A 19,960-nucleotide genomic window follows, 5' to 3' on the forward strand; every position below is an offset into this window, starting at 1 on the left:
CTTCTTGTTGGACAGACCCTTTGAGTATGATATAGTGTCCTTCCTCATCTCTTATTATAGTCTTTGGCTTAAAATCTAATTGATCTGATATAAGGATTGCCACTCCTGCTTTCTTCTGATGTCCATTAGCATGGTAAATTCTTTTCCACCCCCTCACTTTAAATCTGGAGGTGTCTTTGGGTTTAAAATAAGTTTCTTGTAGGCAACATATAGATTTTTTTTTTTTTTATCCATTCTGATACCCAGTTTTTTTTGATTGGAGCATTTAGCCCATTAACATTCAGGGTAACTATTGAGAGATATGAATTTAGTGCCGTTGTATTGCCTGTAAGGTGATTGTTACTGTATATTGTCTCTGCTCCTTTATGATCTACTACTTTTAGGGTCTCTCTTTGCTTAGAGGACCCCATTCAATATTTCCTGTAGAGCTGGTTTGGTGTTTGCAATTCTTTCAGTTTTTGTTTGTCCTGGAAGATTTTAATCTCTCCTTCTATTTTTAATGATAGCCTAGCTGGATATAGTATTCTTGGCTGCATGTTTTTCTCGTTTAGTGCTCTGAATATATCATGCCAGCTCTCTGCCGGGTCTCTGTAGATAAGTCAGCTGCCAATCTAATATTTTTACCATTGTATGTTACAAATTTCTTTTCCCGGGCTGCTTTCAGTATTTTCTCTTTGTCACTAAGACTTGTAAATTTTACTATTAGGTGACGGGGTGTGGGCCTATTCTTATTGATTTTAAGGGGGGTTCTCTGCACCTCCTGGATTTTTATGCTTGTTCCCTTTGCCATATTGGGGAAATTCTCTCCAATAATTCTCTCCAATATACCTTCTGCTCCCCTCTCTCTCTGGAATCCCTATTATTCTAATGTTGTTTCGTCTTATAGTATCACTTATCTCTCGAATTCTCCCCTTGTGGTTTAGTAGCTGTTTGTCCCTCTTTTGCTCAGCTTCTTTATTCTCTGTCATTTGGTCTTCTATATCGCTAATTCTTTCTTCTGCCTCATTTATCCTAGCAGTGAGAGCCTCCATTTTTTATTTACCTCATTAATAGCTTTTATTATTTCAACTTGTTTAGATTTTAGTTCTTTTATTTCTCCAGAAAGGGCTTTTATATCTCCCGAGAGGGTTTCTCTAATATCTTCCATGCCTTTTATAAGCCCGGCTAGGACCTTGAGAATCGTCATTCTGAAGTCTACATATTACCAATGTCTGTATTGATTAGGTCCCTAGCCTTCAGTACTGCCTCTTGTTCTTTTTTTTTGTGGTGAATTTTTCCGCCTTGTCATTTTTTCCAGATAAGAGTATATGAAGGAGCAAGTAAAATACTAAAAGGGTGGCAACAACCCCAAGAAAATATGCTTTAACCAAATCAGAAGAGATCCCAAATCATAAGGGGGGGAAAAGGGGATAAAAAGAGGTCCAGAAAGAAAAAGAAAGAAAGAAAGAAAGAAAAGAAGCAATTAATAAAAAAAGAAAACAACAAAGAAAAAGTATAAAAAAGAAAAATATATATATTAGATAAACTACTTTAAAAACGTTAAAAAAATTAAAATAACTGCAAGACTAAAGAATCATAGGGAGAAAGCCATGAGTTCCATGCTTTGCTTTCCTCCTCTGGAATTCCGCTGCTCTCCTTGATATTGAAACTGCCATCCTTGGTAGGTGAACTTGGTCCTGGCTGGATTTCTTGTTGATCTTCTGGGGGAGAGGCCTGTTGTAGTGATTGTCAAGTGTCTTTGCCCCAGGTGGAATTGCACTGCCCTTACTAGGGGCCGGGCTGAGTAATCCGCTTGGGTTTGCTTTCGGGAGCTTTTGTTCCCTTAGCACTTTCCGTAGAGTTCCAGAGGATGGAAATGAAAATGGCGGCCTCCCAGTCTCTGGCCAGGAGGAGCCAAGAGCCCAGGGCCCCACTCCTCAGTGCGCCCTCAGAGAACAGCGCCCAATTATTCCCGTCTCTGTGGCCTCCGGCCGCACTCAGAGCTTACCAAGCCTGAGACCGGTTCAAGGTAACCCCGAGCTGGGACCTCACTACTTGGCTCTGTCTCTGTAGCTGGCATCCCCGTTCTAATACCTGTATGCTCTGCGACACTCAGACACCCCCAATCCTTCTGTGACCCTGCGGGACCTGAGGCCATGCTGACCCCGCATGGGCTTCACCCCGGTTTAGCCTCTGGAGTGATGTCCCTCAGCGGAACAGACTTTTTAAAGTCCTGATTTTGTGCACCATTGCTCCGCCGCTTGCCAGGAGCCGGCCCCTAATCCCAGGGTCTATCTTCCCATTGCCTTGGATTCACTTTGCCTCCAGTCCTACCTTTCAGAAAGTGGTTGATTTTCTGTTTCTGGAATTGCTGTTCTTCTTCTCTTCGATCTGCCGTTGGATTTGTAGGTGTTTGCAATCTTTAGATAATCTATCTAGCTGATCTCCTGCTATCTGAAATAGTGTCAGCCTGCTACTTCTCTGCCATCTTGACTCCTCCCCAAAAATGAATATTTTTAAAATACTAAATTAATCCAAAAGAAGGCATAAAGTGAGGGAAAAGGCAATAAAGAAGAGAAGGCACACATAGAAAACATGACAATACACTTCAATTTAATCATATCATTAATCATCTTAAATATAAATAATCTAAACATATCAATTAAAGGGCAGAGATTATAAAGTTGGATTAAAAAAACAAGACCCAAATGTTAGCTTCTTGCAAGAAATGCACTTTAAATATAAAGGCACAGTGATATCCAATATCTGTAAAGAACTTTTCAAACTTAACACCCAAAAGAAAAACAGAAAATACAGTCAAGAAATGGACAGAAGACATGAACACATTTCTCAAAAGAAGACATACAAATGGTCAAGAGACACATGAAAAAATGCTCAACATCACTTGGCATCAGGAAAATACAAATCAAGACCATAATGAGATTCCACCTCACATCAGTCAAAATGGCTAAAATTAGCAAGTCATGAAAAGACAGATGTTGGCAATGATGTGAAGAAACAGGAACCCTCTTATACTATTGGTGGGAGTGCAAGCTGGTTACAGCCCCTCTGGAAATCAGTATGAAGGTTCATCAAAAAGTTGAAAATAGAGCTACTCTGTGACCCAGCAATTGCCCAACATAGTGACTCAAAAGGCACATACAATCTAGTGTTTATAGCAGCAATGTCCATAATAGCCAAACTACGGAAAGAGCACAGATGTCCATTTACAGATGAATGGATAAAGAAGAAGTGGTATATATAGACAGTGGACTACTACTCATGCATTAAAAAAATAAATCTTGCCATTTGCAACAATGTGGATAGAACTAGAGGATATTATGCTAAGTGAAATAAGTCAATCAGAAAAAGACAATTATCATATTATTTCACTGATGTGTGGAATTTAAGAAACAAAACAGAGGATCACTGGAGAAGAGAGGAAAAATAAAACAAGATGAAATCAAGGAGGGAGACAAACCATAAGAGACTCTTGATCATGGGAAACAAACTGAGGGTTGCTAGAGGGGATGGGGATAGGGGGATGGGGTTATTGGATGATGGACATGAAGGAGGGCACGTGATGTAATGAGTACCGAGTATTATATAAGATTGATGAATCACTGACCTCTACCTCTGAAACCAATAATACATTATATGTTAATTAATTGAATTTCAATTTAAAAACTAAACAAAAAACAAAAGACAGTGGAAGGATGGAAAGGATATACTATACTACCACTAGTGAAGAGAAATCTGGAAATGCTATATTAGCAACAAAATTGATTTCAGAGCAAGAACATGATTATGGATAGGGAAGGTCATTTTATAATGATTTATATGGTGTTAATTCTTCAAGAGGAAATAACAACTTTAAATATGTGCATATTCTAGTAACAGAATTTTGAAATATATAAAGCAAAAAATCACATAACTGCAAAAAAAGAGACAAATCCACAATGATAGAGATTTCTATTTCCATCCTTTAGTAATTGATAGAACAAGTGGACAGAAAATCAAATACAGAAGACTTGAATAATGTTATCAACCAACTCGACCTGACTATACTGACAACCCTCCACCCAACAGAGCAGAGTACATATTCTGTTCTGGTGCACATAGAACACTTATAATGCTAGACATCCTGGCTATAAAATAGTATTAATAACTTTTAAAGGATTCAAGCTTTATCAAGGGTATTCTCTGATACAGGTAACTGCAAAATCTCTATTTGGTGAATTATTTACATGTAAAATATCCAAGGATCAAAGAAATAAATGGGAAATTAGAAATTAATTTAAACTGTATTGAAATTAAATAAAACATATGAGAATTGGTGGCAGGTCACTAAAGTATTAATTGGACAGAAATTCAGAGCACTGAACACCTGTATTAGAAAAGAAGGCATATATAAAATCAATAACCTTAGCTCCTACTTTAAGAAACTCGCAAAAGGGGGGGCCTGGGTGGCTCAGTTGGTTAAGCCTCTGCCTTAAGTTCAGGTCCTGGGATGTGTGCAAATGTCTTGGCAAATATTTAAGGGGACAGTACTAGCAATTCTACACCATCTCGTTCAAAAAAATTGAAGAGAAGGGTGTGCTTCTATGTAGACAGCAAAAAAGCCATTATGAGAAAGTAAATTCTACACAGGTATCCCTAATGTACACAGACACAAAAATTCTGTACAAAATACTAACAAGAAGCAGCCTTAGCTGATATTTGGTGAGGAGGGCAGACTTTGGTAGTTATTTGTGCTTTTTACCAAATAAGTCATTTTCTTTTCCAATCTGGGCACTTGCTAGTCTGACTCACCCTGTGACCAGTGGAGCCTAGTGACAATCAGGATGACAAGCTATGAACAGAGTCATCATGTGTCAGTCAATAATGGGGTGGAACAAGTGGTTCTCTCTGCTTCAATGACCAACATCCCAAGGCTCTGAGAAATGATAATGCCAGCACATGGTGGGAATGAAGCCAAAGATGGGAAAAGAATAGGGCAGCGTTACTTTTTCACTGCAACATAGCCAAGCCTGGTCCATACAGATGCTCTGGATGCCACTATAGACCTACTAAAACCAAATCTCTAGGATAGGGCTTGAGAATTTGTACTTAATAATAAGCATTCTCAAATTGGAGAGCCCTATGACCCATGGTGGCCCACAGCAATTGCCCTGACACTCTGTGTCACTCTGTGCTGACTCATAGCTTGCCTTGGCCTTGCCATAGGGTTTCAGCATCAGGAAGGTCCCAGCCATCTCCTCCCACTTCCCTCAAGCTTTTTTCAGCTCCTTACTCAGGAAGAGTGGAGGAGTTGATTATACAGACTTGTTTCATATACTTCTAAATCTGTGTATCCCAAATTCATGTTAAGACAGCATTATCCAGAAGAGCTTATTAACAGCACAGAATTTCTGGGGATGGGCTGGTAACCTAAACCTGCAACAATTGTTCTCAGTTAATTCTGATCACTAGGGCAGTTAGGTAGAACCTGGCATAACTGGACAAGATAACTTTCTAACTCTCCACTGAAGTACAGCTATGCCCACACAATCATCCATTGTGATCAATTTCCTTAGTTCTCCAATCAGAATCCTTTCCTTCAGAAACTAACCCTATATATTAAATTATCAAATTTTATGTATACTAGTGGATGATAAAACATTCTGAATATCTCTGGTTGTTATGGGTTGAATTTTGTCCCCCTCCAAAAAAAATTCATGTGGTGAAGGCTTAATCTCCAGTACCTCACAATGTGACCTTACTTAAAAATGGGGTTGTTGCAGGTATAATTAGTTAAGTGAGGTCATTAGGGTGGCTACAAATCCAAGATGACTGGCATCCTTATAAATGGGGGAATTGTGGACACAGACACAAATGGAAAAATCCATTTAAACGTAAATATGACCACCTAAAAGCCAAAGAAACAGGCCTGGAACATATCCTACATCAGAGCCAACCAACTTACAGGCCCTTTGATTTTGGACTTCCAGCCTCCAGAACTGTGAGGAAATAAGCCATCTGTTCTGGCTTATTAAGTCCTCTTAGCATCTGTAGAAATAAGCCATCTGTTGTTTGTTTAAGCCACTCGGTCTGTGGTACTCTGTCACAGCAGTCCTGGAAAACTAATACATCGGTCAATGGCAAAAGTGGATCAAGGCATTTAAAAAAGTGAATTTTGATTAAATTTTTCTTCAAAACAGGGAAGTAATGGGATCATGTGTAGTTACTTTCCCCATTATAAAGCTGTAAGATGACAGCAGGGTCTGGGACTCTTTTTTCTCAAGAAAGGCACACAGCCTGTTCTGTAGACTGCCAGAGATGATGAATTATCAATGCTATCAAGAAAATACAGTCTTCATCCAAAAGAAGTAAACTACACTACATCAGCATGAAGTTATAACAACCTTGCAACCAAAACCACTTTTCTATTTGGCCTCCAACACCTGTGCCTGCACCCCCTCTTCCCTCCAGTCCCCCACCCTGGGCTTATCCCCTACACTCAAGTCCTGTCAGTTGGGATCTATACCATTCCTACTCTGCCATGAGCAGCCAAAGCATAGGGAGTGTGCTCACTTGTCGTGAACTTACATCACCTTCACTTGGGGCTAGGCTGAGAGGCCACCCAGAAATTCCTTATGGCTTGATCATATTTGAAGTACCATTTCTACATTCACAAGGACACTCCAATGTCTTGTGCATGTTGTTAATAAGTATTGCCTAAAATAGAAATTTCTGCTTATCATTTCATTTCTCCGGAAGATCTGGGTGACTAAATTTTACTACAAACAAGCTTGTTTTACATAGATGACTCTTGAGAGGGTATATGAGAGGAAGACAATGTTTTCCAAACTAGAACAAAAATAGTCAACTTTCAAATACAAAAATCACACATGAAAGAAAGGCCAATCTGCTTTGTATAGTCACCATCTGATGATCAGGAGGACTGATAAGAATATACTTAGATTCTCAGCTTTTCATACAGAAATGACATTTGTTTATCTTACTAAATATAAAGAAAAATTTAAGTCCTGTACAACACAAGGACAGAGGAATAACAGAATGAGGGGGTAAATATACAATCTATGAGCTCTGAAACCACAAAGAAACAAATGTACCTTTGGCACTGTACTCCTGTCACCCAGATATGCTGTGTTACCCAGGAAACTTGCACAACATCCTCTACAGGCTGAGGAGAGTCTGGCTGGCTGAGGAGAGTCTGGCTGTTTCCCAAATAATTTATTGCTTCTAATATATCCTGATCAGTAACTAAAACATTTACTAAAAATTTTAAGTAAGGAAAATGCAAAGCCATAAGGTGATCATGAGCCGTCTTCCTGCTGGCTGGTAACTCATCAATACACTCTTGATTGACAAGGTAAAGTATCCTCTGTGCTGGGTTATGTTGCTATTTTTGTAATCACCTTTAAACTCAAAGTATGACAGGTTTGAACACTACAGTCTCCATGCCATACTACTTGTATTGTACATACGTGATTTAATGATGTCATGACATGCAAACTATATACAGTGGCCACTTCTTCCCACATTTCACCCTGAAGAAATAGGAAAGGCCCATGAATTTATAGCCCCTGAAAGCACAGAGCATACCAGGAGGCAGCCAGGAACATACTAAGCATGCAACATCCCAATGACTGACACTTCCCTCATGTTCTACATGTAAGAAACCTTCTCCATTGTTGTGGCAACTTCCTCTGGAAAATAATAATATTATGATAGTACACTCTGAGGCTATGTGAGGAGGTGCTTATACTCACCAACAATTTCACTGGGTTCCTTGTTATAAAGTTTTTTGTTCCAGAAAAGGAGTCTGAAGAGTGGAAAGGAGAACAGGAGAATGATGCAAATCCCAACAAACATGTGTGCAGTAAATCCTGCAAAGTCCAGGCCCTGGAAATAGGAAAGGGGGAATGAATTGACAGAAGGGATTTTCCACTGCACAGGCATAGCTCCCAATTCAAGACTGCTCCCCAAACGATGGATCCAGGGAGTGCTAAGCACTGAAAGCCAGCAGGGGCAGGCACATCAGGGTGATGGATGTTAATTCAAGGGTCACAGGGCCCAACCCAAAACCCACAGAACAGGTGTTCTTCTCTACAACTTTGAAAATGTTTAAAGTTTGTTTCCTTCTTGTCAATAAACCAATCCCTACCTGAATAGCAAGAAACCTTAGGAAAAAACAAAAACAGGCTATCACAGACAATCTCAATGTGAACTGGGTCTACACTCACCACTGGACTGACACAATCTCCCAGGATGAAAAGAGACAGATGGGGGCAAAGCATAAAACTATATGGCAATATTTGTCCATTTCAAGGCAAGTTGGGTTTTTTAAATATTTGGTTTAAGTCCCTGCTAAGTTTTAATGAAAGAACATCCTTGGTTGGAGAGCACAACCCTCTTCAGGGTTGCCTCTGCAGGGAAGCCAATGGCCAACAGGACTGAGGTGGCCCAGAGCATCCCAGTTGGCCAAAATGGGTCCAGGCAAGACCTTTTCCCTCTCCTCAGACTTCCTTTCCCTCTCTGCAGAACTACTTGCCATGGTCAGCTACTGAGGATGTTTTGGAGTAAAATCCCCCACTAGGTTAATCTGTCAGGGAATAAGTTAGCAACATCACTGGCTGGTTTTTTCTGTCTTTGACCCTGTGCTTATACCTTCGGCAGATATATACAGATGATCCCTGAATGTAATTAATATTTTTTGAAGGAAGGTGTGAGGCAGAGGTGCTTGCATCCTGAGTTCTGGATCCTTTTTTGCACATGTTAGCTATAAATTTTTGTCCAATTAGAAATGATGGGACAATTAGGGGGAAAAAAGGGAAGGGTAAATTAAAGAAAGAAAAGGAAGGAGTTTCTGGAAGGGGCGCCACAACAAAATAACACAGCCTTGAGTGGAAGTGTTTGGTTGCTACTCAAGTTGTAATGGGTGGACTTATCAAGTGAGAACAATGCCGAGGGGGACAATCCCAGCTGAAAAATTTTAAGAAATAATACAGGCAGATGCTATATATCATGGAATGTAAATATTTTCACTAAGCTTATTAGGTGCATGTATCTGGGCTTCCCTGCTGCTTTACACACCTCTCTAATTTCCTACACTCTTCTCTTTAATGTCTTTGGTAACAAACCCAACCATTATTATAATTGCATCAGTACAATGCTTAAACACAGCATTGTGACTCTCATTAGCTGAATCTGTTGACTGTCTTAGTAAATATCATGGTGTAATCTGAAGATAGAATCATCTGTGGAGACTCAACAAGGAAAAGACCCCCAGCGCTGTAAGAATGGGTGTAATAACAGGAAGGATCTGGTGTGGGACAAGCTGCATGTGAAGAATGCATTGAATATATAGAGAAGAAGTCATGACATACATGGATCTGAGGGAAGTAAGAACTTTCCATGTTCTGCAGACATGCAGAAGTGGGTGATCCCAGTACACAGAAAACAGAGCAGGCCATGGGGGCATGAGCTCTGCTACAGAATGCTGACCAAAGAGGAAAGATGATCAAAAAAGCAGAACCCCAAGGCCCACAGAAATTGAAGAGCCATGTGGAAGCAGAAAACCCACAAAGAAGACAGAGAAGAAGTGACCAGAAAGAGCGAGCATGAAGCAGCTGAGAGCAACACCATCTAAGTTGTCAGTTGATGAAGTGGAAGAAATCAGTGGTAGAAGAGCACCAAAAGAACACCCCAGCATGGTGGGAAAGCCCAGAGAAACATCCCAGTGTACACATCCCTGCGACACCATGGAGGAAGCCTTCTTCTGACCTGTAAGATGTCATTCAGAAGCACCGGGGACATGGCTCCCCCTATACACATTTTTCAACAGTTACTTAAAAGATAGTTAAGGAGCACCTGGGTAGCTTAGTCAGTTAAGTGTCCAATTTTTTATTTCAGGGTCATGAAAATTACATAATTTTAATTCTTAAGACAAATAAAATACCATTTTCACTCTCTAATACTTTGTTTTTACTTTAGTGTGCAAAGAAATTATACATTCTTTTATTTTCAGCATAACAGAATTCACTGTTTTTGCACCACACCCAGTGCTCCATGCAATATGTTCCTTCCTTAATACCCACCACCTGGCTCCCCCAACCTCCCACCCCCAACCCCTTCAAAACCTTCAGATTATTTTTCAGAGTCCATAGTCTTTCATGGTTCACCTCCCCTTCCAATTTCCCTCAATTCTCATCATCTCTCCATCTCCCTATGTCCTCCATGCTATTTGTTATGCTCCACAAATAAGTGAAACCATATGATAATTGACTCTCTCTGCTTGACTTATTTCACTCAGCATAATCTCTTCCAATCCCGTCCATGTTGCTACAAAAGTTGGGTATTCATCTTTTCTGATGGAGGCATAATACTACATAGTGTATATGAACCACATCTTCCTTATCCATTCGTCCATTGAAGGGCATCTTGGTTCTTTCCACAGTTTGGCGACCGTGGCCATTGCTGCTCTAAACATTGGGGTACAGATGGCTCTTCTTTCTACTACATTTGTATCTTCGGGGTGAATACCCAGTAGTGCAATTGCAGGGTCATAGGGAAGCTCTATTTTTAATTTCTTGAGGAATCTCCTCACTGTTCTCCAAAGTGGCTGCACCAACTTGCATTCCCACCACCAGTATAAGAGGGTTCCCCTTTCTCCACATCCTCTCCAATACATGTTGTTTCCTGTCTTGCTAGTTTTTGGCAATTCTAAGTGGTGTAAGATGGTATCTCAATGTAATTTTAATTTGAATCTCCCTGATGGCTAGTGATGATAAACATTTTTTCATGTGTCTGATAGCCATTTATACATTCATATTTATAAGAGCTTTCAAAAAATTCCTAAACACCGTCATTTTATGATCCTTTCTAAAAAAAATCTTAAATTCTTCACTATATTCATTCACTACATTGAAAAATGCAAGGGGACATTTGATAAAAGGGGACAAATGATAAAAGATCATTTTATTCTTTATATTAGTTGGAAGAAACTTCAGTTCCCACTAATATAACATACTATGATTAAGTAGGTAATGTTATCTTATCATCAGACCACCTCACTCTACACTGCTGGATCAGTCACCTAACCTCCCTCTCAAGATAACCAATAGCACTTAATATGAAGAAGTGATATGGAAGAGGTTAGTTTCTAATAAAAGCTTCCACGTTGGGTAGAATGTTAAGTGAGCAAGTAAGCTGGGATCTATATTTATTGAAAGCAACCCTGTTACACTGGTACATACATACCATCTTCCTCAACTCCTGGTTGGAAACAATAATGACATTTGGTGGGTCCCCAATGGCAGTGGCAGCTCCTCCAATATTTGTGAAGATCACTTCTGCTATCAGGACTTGTCTGGGATTGAGGTTGAGCACCTCACATAATCTGTCACATGGAAGAAAATAAAAGTAGTAGCCATGCTATTCAATTGACAAGCCCATGTGCAACCTAAATATTCTTAAAGCACTTGCTTGTACAGGACAGGTGCACACACATACACACACACCTCTAAGAAATACAATGTTTGGGGATAAACAAAAACAACAATGTTGCAGTTAACGCTCAGAATTGCATTTCTCTGAAAGTTAAATGAAATTGACCATCCATCTTAACCACACATGTGGACATATACCCCATAAGACTCCCCACAGATCTGGAGGGAGCACATTTCCCTGAGTGCATGCCCTGGCACAAGTAAATGGTGCTGGCCACCAGATCCCTCTGAGTCAGGGGTGGGGCAGCACACAAAGTAACAACACTCAGTAACTCACACCAAGCCTACCACCCTAATTCTTTACCCACCTTCTCTTTCTCAGATGCTGAGCCCTTAACGTGTCTCCTCACCCTTCCTGTGGACCTCCTACTTGGAGAAGGAGTACACATTCTACAGTTGTGTGTACCTACCTTGGCTGCACACTAGATTTGTCTGGGAACCTTTGAAAATCCTGCTGTCCAGCCCCGTGACAGATCAATCCCTGGGAGTGGGTTTGGACAGACAGCAGCATTCTACAGCTCCCTAGGTAGATCCAGTGAGCATGAAATTGAAAAACATTGCCTTAAAGAAGGTTTGGGAAACATATCATGGCCCACCACACCTACACATCAGCAGTGCCCACTTCTATACAGAAACCAGGCTTTGGGTCTCCAGGCTGCTGCAGTCAGGGGCCCTTCCTACCATCTCCCAGCACAGAGCATAACCAACAGCACACCTAGGTGTGGGGTGGGCCAGTAATCTGCCTACAGAGCTGTGTGTAAGCTGAAGAGGAAATGGTATCCAGGAACCAGGGACAGAAATGAATCCAAAAAGAGGATCAGACCCCAAACAGTAACAGCAGAAAGCTCCCAGGATCTGCCTCCAGCAAGAAAATAGCGTACACTAATCAATAATGCTGGAGCAAGCACAGAGATGGCATCTGATGTAAATGGGCTAGCCGTTTAACTGGGAAGAATAATGCTACTCCAGACAGAGGCAGAATGTGATTAAGCTCATAAAGTCATGAATAGTACGGTAATATAAATAGTGAATCTGAGCACACTAACACTTGAATCTTGAAAGATGCCATGTTTAGATAATAAATGGAATTGCTATTCTCACAGAAAATTACAGAGCTGGCTCCTGGAACCATGAGGATATAAACAAATCCTAGCAAGGCTGAGGGATGCCAGGAATATGGGCTTCCTCTAGAAGCCCACTCTCACTGGAGCTGCCATCAGAGAATGCAATGAATGAGATGCTAGGACCTGGCACATGTAGGCAACACTATGGTTTTCAAATCAGTGACCGCAGCAGAGTCGCCCTGGTTGGAGGGGGGTGAGTGTGGCCTTCCTCTTGCCCCCTGAGGTCTCCTTGAAGCAGAGTTTGGTGCCTGCCATTAGTAGTACATTTACAGTTTAGAGCACCCTTTAAACACGTTCATTCTAGCCTTCATTTGCCCTCAGAAGAACCCCACATACTAGGAGGTACCACGCTCCCCTCCCAGGAAGCCTGAGTCCAGTGTCCCTCATCCCAAATCTGTGCCTAAGTGCACAGAGGGGACAAGGCAGCCAAGTTTGCAGGAACTTAGACAAAAAACCAACTCTCCATACTGTAGGCTGCACCCATGGGGACTCTGTCTGCTCTCTGCTCCTCTCCACCCTCTTGCTCCTCTCCCCAAACTCTTCTCTCTGCGCCAATTCACTCCACTTCTGAGAGCAACCATTCTTCAAATGCCAAAGACACAACATAGAATTAGTACTGAGCCCTGGAAGTAGCCCTTATTGATTACTTTGAACTTGCTATGCCTCATGCCTCATGACCAGGAGGGTCTCTTGTCCAGCAGAATCCTCAAAACACTAGCTTGGGTTAGTCCCTTTGATGGTACAACCCAGATTAGTGTAGCTAAAGTGACTTGTCTGGGACCCTTCATTTTTAGGACCCTCAACCCCTAAAATACCTGCTTTCCTGAGACCAGCCAAACACCAGAATATGATGGGTCCAAGCAGGGAAGGACCATGATATGCTGGGGAACCAACCTCAAAATCAAGAACATTAAGTATGGATAAATGGGGATGGCTCAGTAGGTTGAGAGTCCAATTCTTGATTTCAGCTCAGCTCATGATCTCAGGGTTCTGAGATCAAGTCCTGCATCAGGCTCCAAGCTCAGTACAGAGTCTGTTTGAGATTCTCTTTCTCCCTCTGCCTTTCTCCCCACTTATGTTCTCTCTCTCAAGTAAATAAATAAAATCTTTTTTAAAAAGTATGGATAAAATTATAGTTCCATGGCCTTTCAAGAGGCCTGAATAATGACAGGCTCTGAAGCTCAAGCTTCAGAAGATTCAGGGCAACTGGGCTTTGATGCTCAATAAATGTCTAATTAATAAAGTGGGTAGAATTAAAAGAAATAAAATGAAATCAAACTGAATCTCTCTTTCCCAAAGTTACCCTGCAAAATCTTTTCAGGCCAGGTTCTGCAACCCTCCAAGGAGCCTGGTGAGAGCAAGATGGCTGCCCCAACCTTCCCAGACCTCCCATACTGCTCTGTCACACCTGTGACCAGTCCAGTGGACAAGAACTTCTGGCACCTTATAGTCTGCCCCCCACCCCTGGACAGAACGCCAGAGTCTTCTGACTCCCACAAGTATTTCTGTGGCCATTGCTGCTGCTGTCATAGCCATAGCCACAGCCAAAACCATAGCCTTAGCTAAGAACACTGATCACCACAGTCCCAAGGGATGCACAGGCTAGACCAGGGCAAAACAGCAAAGGAAAGTGGGGACTAGATTGAACAGTGAGAACATACCACCATGAGCCTGACCTAATGCCCAGGTAGGGCCAATCTGCCTACCTACCTTATGGTCACAGGAGTAAAAAGCAGCAATGTGGTGACATTGTCCAGGAAGGCAGACAGGACAGCGGCAATAAAACACAACATGATGACCATGGCCCATACTCTTCCTCTAGATAGTCGGTATGTCTGAGATGCACACACATAGAAAAAAACAAGCCAGGATCAGTGGGGTTGAAGAATAAATATGACTTTTCATTAGGGGTTCTAAGAACGAAGGGTCCAAAAAACACTGAATGGTGGAAAAATTTAGACCCATGAATTCCTAAATTTGCTAAGATGAGGAAATGATGTTTTGTACCTGAACTTTCTGAACCCACAATGGCTTACATTCCTTCCCTCTGATGGTTCACTGATTACAAGGTTATGGCCCTCTATCCCTTTAACACTATCCGTATTTTACAATCTCCTTTTGGTTAGACAGGCTGGGCCATGACCCTTAACCCTGGTGATTGTTGGCAAATTAATTCTTGGGAACTTTTAGTACCAATATTGAGAGGAAGAGGCCATGAAGATGGCAAAAATCATAGCATAGTTCTATCATTCAGAGTTTGCAAAAGGCTTTGATGAGTAAATAATGTTTTAAAAGAACTTTCCAGTTCAAAAAAAAAAAAAAAATCAAGCACAACATTAGCCTTTGCATTAGTAAAGCATAGCAAGATCTCTCACCAGCCCTGAGTGTTAGCTCCAGTGCACAGTCTGGCTGTCAGAACTTGCTGGTGGATTCCTCAGGAGTACACTTATAAAAGTGAATGTTTGTATGTTCAATGATTAGAAAGTAATCACTGAAATCATTTCACCAAAAAGCAAGTAATCAGAAGTTGATAACTTAAAATATTTAGATGTTCTAAAATGCAAAACAGTATTTGATAAGTAAGTAGCTTTCAACTTGCCAATTAAACTAATGCTACACAAACATTCAACTCAAATACCCCTTTCCTTTATCTCCTTTTTCAGTTGGACGAGAAAAGGGAAGTGTTGCTCAGAGCCACCTAACTCTGTACAACAACTGTACCAGTCTTACAGCTGTGATTTTGAAAAGGAGATGGGACTTTAAAATATTTGCTTTAAAAAAAAAAAGAAAAAGAAAAAAAGGTATTTGCTTTAAATGGTAGTTTTATTAACTGAATATGTCATGGCAAAAAATAAATTAATTAATACATAAATATAAAATATCACATCAAACCTACCTTTACAGCACAATAATCAAAAAATCCAGTTTCTGAAAATATGGCTACTAAGATCATCTGTGGGGAAAACAGAAAAAGGAGATATGGACAATCTTTGAGCAGTGCACCACACTGAACAGACGTCAGAATGATCAGTTACAGATCTCAGCTCTGGCCTCTGCGTGAAAGCTGCCTCTTCATCAAGCTTCTTGCTCTCTTGCTGAGTGCAGTCCACTAACTTCCTGAATGGAGCAGGTTTGTCCCTCTATATTTTTGTCCAGGGATATATACCCAAGGTACATTATCATTCCACCTAATCTTCACAACAAACATCAGGTATTATCATTTACTCTCTGTTGTTGTTGTTTTTTTTAAGATTTTATTTATTGGGGCGCCTGGGTGGCTCAGTGTTTTAAGCCTCTGCCTTCAGCTCAGGTCATGATCCCAGGGTCCTGGGATCGAGCCCCACGTGGGGCTCTCTGCTCAGCAGGGGGCCTGCTTCCCTCCTTCCTCTGCTTCTCTGCCTACTTGTGATCTCTCTCTCTGTCAAATAAATAAATAAAAATCTTTTTTAAAAAGATTTTATTTATTTATGTTAGAAAGAAAAAGAGCAAACAGGGAAAGGAAGAGAGCGAGAGGGACAAGCAGACTCTGAGCTGAGCATGGAGCCTGATGCAAGGCCCAATCCCATGACCCTGAGACCATGACTCAAGCCAAAACCAAGAGCTGGATGTTCAACCAACTGAGCCACCTAGTACCCATCATTACTCTCTTACAGACCAGGAAACCAGGGGGCAGAGATGGAAGATGACTTGCTGGCAGTCACAATGCTAGAAGCAGGAAAGGAAATGAGCCAGAATGTGGCCTTCTGTACCTATGTGTCCACAAAAGCAACAGCTAAACATTTTAAGATTTTTAAACAGGGTTAAATTTTGTTTCCTAAAATAATGAAACATTTTCATCACCAATTTGATCAAGATATGCAAAAAAGAACAGTTACACTGAAATGTTTATTCTCTATGTATATATGTATATAAACCAGAACTTGTGCTTCTTTCTAGTGATGTATATAAATCCAGAACTTGTGCTTCTTTCTAGTGATGACACACAGACACTAATAAAAATTATGTCCCATTTACTCTAAATCTAATCAACCAGACATTTCAACCAGCCTGAACTTTCTGGAAAATTCTTTATTCTCTCTCCCAAGATGGCACTATACCAATGTATTGAAACTGGAGCAAGAAGATGCAGGTTCAAGTACTAATTTTACCACTTAGAAGTAGTTTAACCTTGTACAAACAAAATTATTTAATCCTCTATATTTCAGTTTTCTTGCCTCACCTTTAAATTTTTTATTCCTTGTAAGGCTGTTGTAAAAATTCAATTAAATTATGTAAATTACATAGAAAATAGTAGGTCCAATACTATCTTTCAAATAAAATGCATAAAACAGAAATTTCCAAAAATGAATTTAGACTCAATACAAATATCTATCTCATTTATAGTGACCACTGATGTTCTTCCTAACCCAAATGACCACCTCTACCTGTTGCTGTCTGTAGAATGTGGTGCTTCACTCACTAATAGATGCTTTGCATGGACTGAATTGAACAGGTAGGTCCTGTATGGTTCTCCATTGTTGTGGGAAGCTGCCAATACTACCCAGAAAAGACAGAGATTTGGGGACTGGGTAAGTAGCCCCACAGGTGGCTGACTGCCACGAAATAAAGAAAAGGCAGGGGGCTGGACAGATAGACTATCTTTCCTCCTCCAAAATTCTAGAATCTTGCCGAACTGACTTCAACTGAGAAAAAAATTAAACCGTTTGTTATGGGCTCAATTATGCCACTTTCCCCAACAAATTCCTATGGTAAAATCCTAACCCTAGTACCTCAGAATAAGTTAAAGTGAAGCCCTAATACAGTATGACTGATATCCTTATAAGAAGAGGAGATAGCACACAGACACACACACAGAGGGAAGACCAGGTAAAGATACAGGGGAAAGATGTCCTCCACAATTCAAGCAGAGACGCCTCAGAAGGTACCAACCATGCGTACACCTCAATCTCAGAAATCCAGCCTCCAGAAATATGAGGAAATAAATTTCTGTTTTTGAAGCCATCAATCTCTGGTACTTTATTATGGCAGCCCCAGGAAACTAATACAACATCCATTTAAAGGGTTTTTTTACAAACTGTTTCAAATATTAACAAAATGGTAAATATACACTTCCCTAAGTTTTGTTTTGTTTTGTTTTTAAGACTATTTTATGAGATATCTGTTATGTCTTCTTTCTTCTTTGCAGGTGCCCAGGCCCTACTATATACTTTTCAGGACCAAGAGAATTATGAGTTTCTCTTTAAAGCCTAAGTTCAGGGGCGCCTGGGTGGCTCAGTGGGTTAAGCCGCTGCCTTCGGCTCAGGTCATGATCTCGGGGTCCTGGGATCGAGTCCCGCGTCGGGCTCTCTGCTCAGCAGGGAGCCTGCTTCCCTCTCTCTCTCTCTCTCTGCCTGCATCTCAGTGTACTTGTAATTTCTCTCTGTCAAATAAATAAATAAAATCTTTAAAAAAAAAAAAAATAAAGCCTAAGTTTATAGCATTGCCTTGTCTCCTTACACCCTACCCAGAGAGGAGGCAACTAGTTTGGATCACATTAAAGCCTACAGTAGCATGGCCTTCTGTTTTGACTACCAGGGGGATAAAAATTACAAAAAAAAAAAAAAAAAAAAGAAGAAGAAGAAGAAGAAAAAGAAGAAGAAATATAGTAACCTGCTTTATGCAAAGCAGGTCTTTTGTCCAGAAAGAGAAAACCCTCCTTCAGACCAGTTATCTGTTTTGGGGTCTGTTCAAGAACACATGCAGCATTCCCACTGCTGTCCAGGCCCTTATCAGATTTTACTTATTCTAGTTAAATCAGTTTATGACACACAAACTATTACTTAAGGACAATTTCTTCCATTTTCCATGTAACTATAGGTGTTTTTCCAATCACCAAAATTTACTTGGTTCACTTATTTAAAATATTCCATTTTATATATTAAGAGAAGTAACTTTATATTTTAAGGTCATTTTAAAATTTTGCTAAATTTTTTAAATGGCAATATTACTTAACTATCAGACAGGCCTACGACTACAATTCTCCACCTAACTAACCAGAGCACCAGTCATTCCATTCCTCCACAGAAGAAACTGTCTAGACCTGCATGAACACTTCTTAATCAAGCCCTAATTGTCAAGCAGTACAATATATTTAATATAATGAAAGATTATCAGCAGTAACAGCAAAAGGGAGGGTGCTGGGTTACAGCAGGCTTGGAGCCCTGTCCCACTGGGAAAATTGTAATTACCATGCCAAATAGCAGGGCCAAGGTCTCAAAATCAATCCACTCCACCACATGGGTCAGGCTGGGTCTCTGCAATCAAAGCACATATTTCCTAATTAATGTTGGACATTATCCTCCTGGTGATAAGTTTTTTTAAAAAATGTGCTATTCTTTATGGCAAGTCCATTCATTGGGCCATAGTCAAAAATACCACCCCCTTGCCTTTGAAATTAGAGTATATTATCAAGGAAAACCACTTGTGACTAAAGGCATAATAATGTCAAGCCTATGCATTTAGTTATAAGAAAAACAAATTTCTTAAATCCTGTCCCTGGAAACTCCATGAACTGCAACCTGAATTGCAGGATTGATCCCTGAGGTTAGTGAGGTCCCCATATATCTTCCTTGGTGTTGGACCATGAAGCCAGGATGGCAATAACTGAAGGACACACATGTCCTACTCATCAGTTGTCCATCCACACTCACTTTTTCTTCTAACAACCCTGCACAGTAGGGAAGCCTGGAGTCACGGGGAAATGGGAACATGGAGTGTGAAGCAAGGGCACTTCGAGATTCTAGTTGTTGGGAAAGATTGCACTGTGGCTCAGGGAGCTACCCACAGCACAGGCTGTGTGCTACATTAATGTTTTCTAAATTAAATAACTAATACTATACTACTACTTCAGAGTTAATAGAAATAACAGTGGCTTATGTGTAAGCTCTAGGACTCTGGGACATTTTACCCTTAAAGTTAGTATTTGTTTATACCAACTCTAGGCTAGAAAAATTAAATAAATAAATAAATAAATAACCATAGCTCCACGTAGTTTTTTAAGCCAGTTATTATTCTTTGGTTGACTGAACAGCCTGTAGTAGTGCTTTGCAGAACCCTCCTTTAGATTCTATAGAGTTGTTTTCAAATCCAGTTCTGTGTGCTGCTCCTCAAACAATGGCAGTCCTCCATCTCCAATGGGTGCTTGGCCTCTCCTGCCTCCCTGCATTCATTCCTATATTCTTGCCAGACAAGCCACACACAGACACTGATGGGGTGCCATCAACCCCCAAACACACATCTCTAGGGACTTCCTGGTATCTGCAAGACAGAACCCCAACCTCACCATTTCTCACTTCTGCTCCAGGC

General features: G+C 40.6%; 1 protein-coding gene across 1 annotated transcript in view; it reads right to left on the reverse strand.

Moving 5' to 3' along the window:
- The window catches only part of OCA2 (OCA2 melanosomal transmembrane protein), a 415,724-nt gene that overhangs the window by 260,442 nt on the left and 135,322 nt on the right, over nt 1-19,960 (reverse strand). The window contains exons 11-15 of the mRNA XM_059372062.1: nt 18,844-18,909; nt 15,513-15,569; nt 14,327-14,451; nt 11,245-11,383; nt 7,755-7,887 (exon numbers count right to left, since the gene is read on the reverse strand). Coding sequence (XP_059228045.1) covers nt 7,755-7,887; nt 11,245-11,383; nt 14,327-14,451; nt 15,513-15,569; nt 18,844-18,909 — 520 coding nt within the window. The remainder of the gene's footprint in view (nt 1-7,754; nt 7,888-11,244; nt 11,384-14,326; nt 14,452-15,512; nt 15,570-18,843; nt 18,910-19,960) is intronic.

Source organism: Mustela nigripes, chromosome 13 (genome assembly GCF_022355385.1).
Source record: "Mustela nigripes isolate SB6536 chromosome 13, MUSNIG.SB6536, whole genome shotgun sequence".
Lineage (NCBI taxonomy): Eukaryota > Metazoa > Chordata > Mammalia > Carnivora > Mustelidae > Mustela > Mustela nigripes.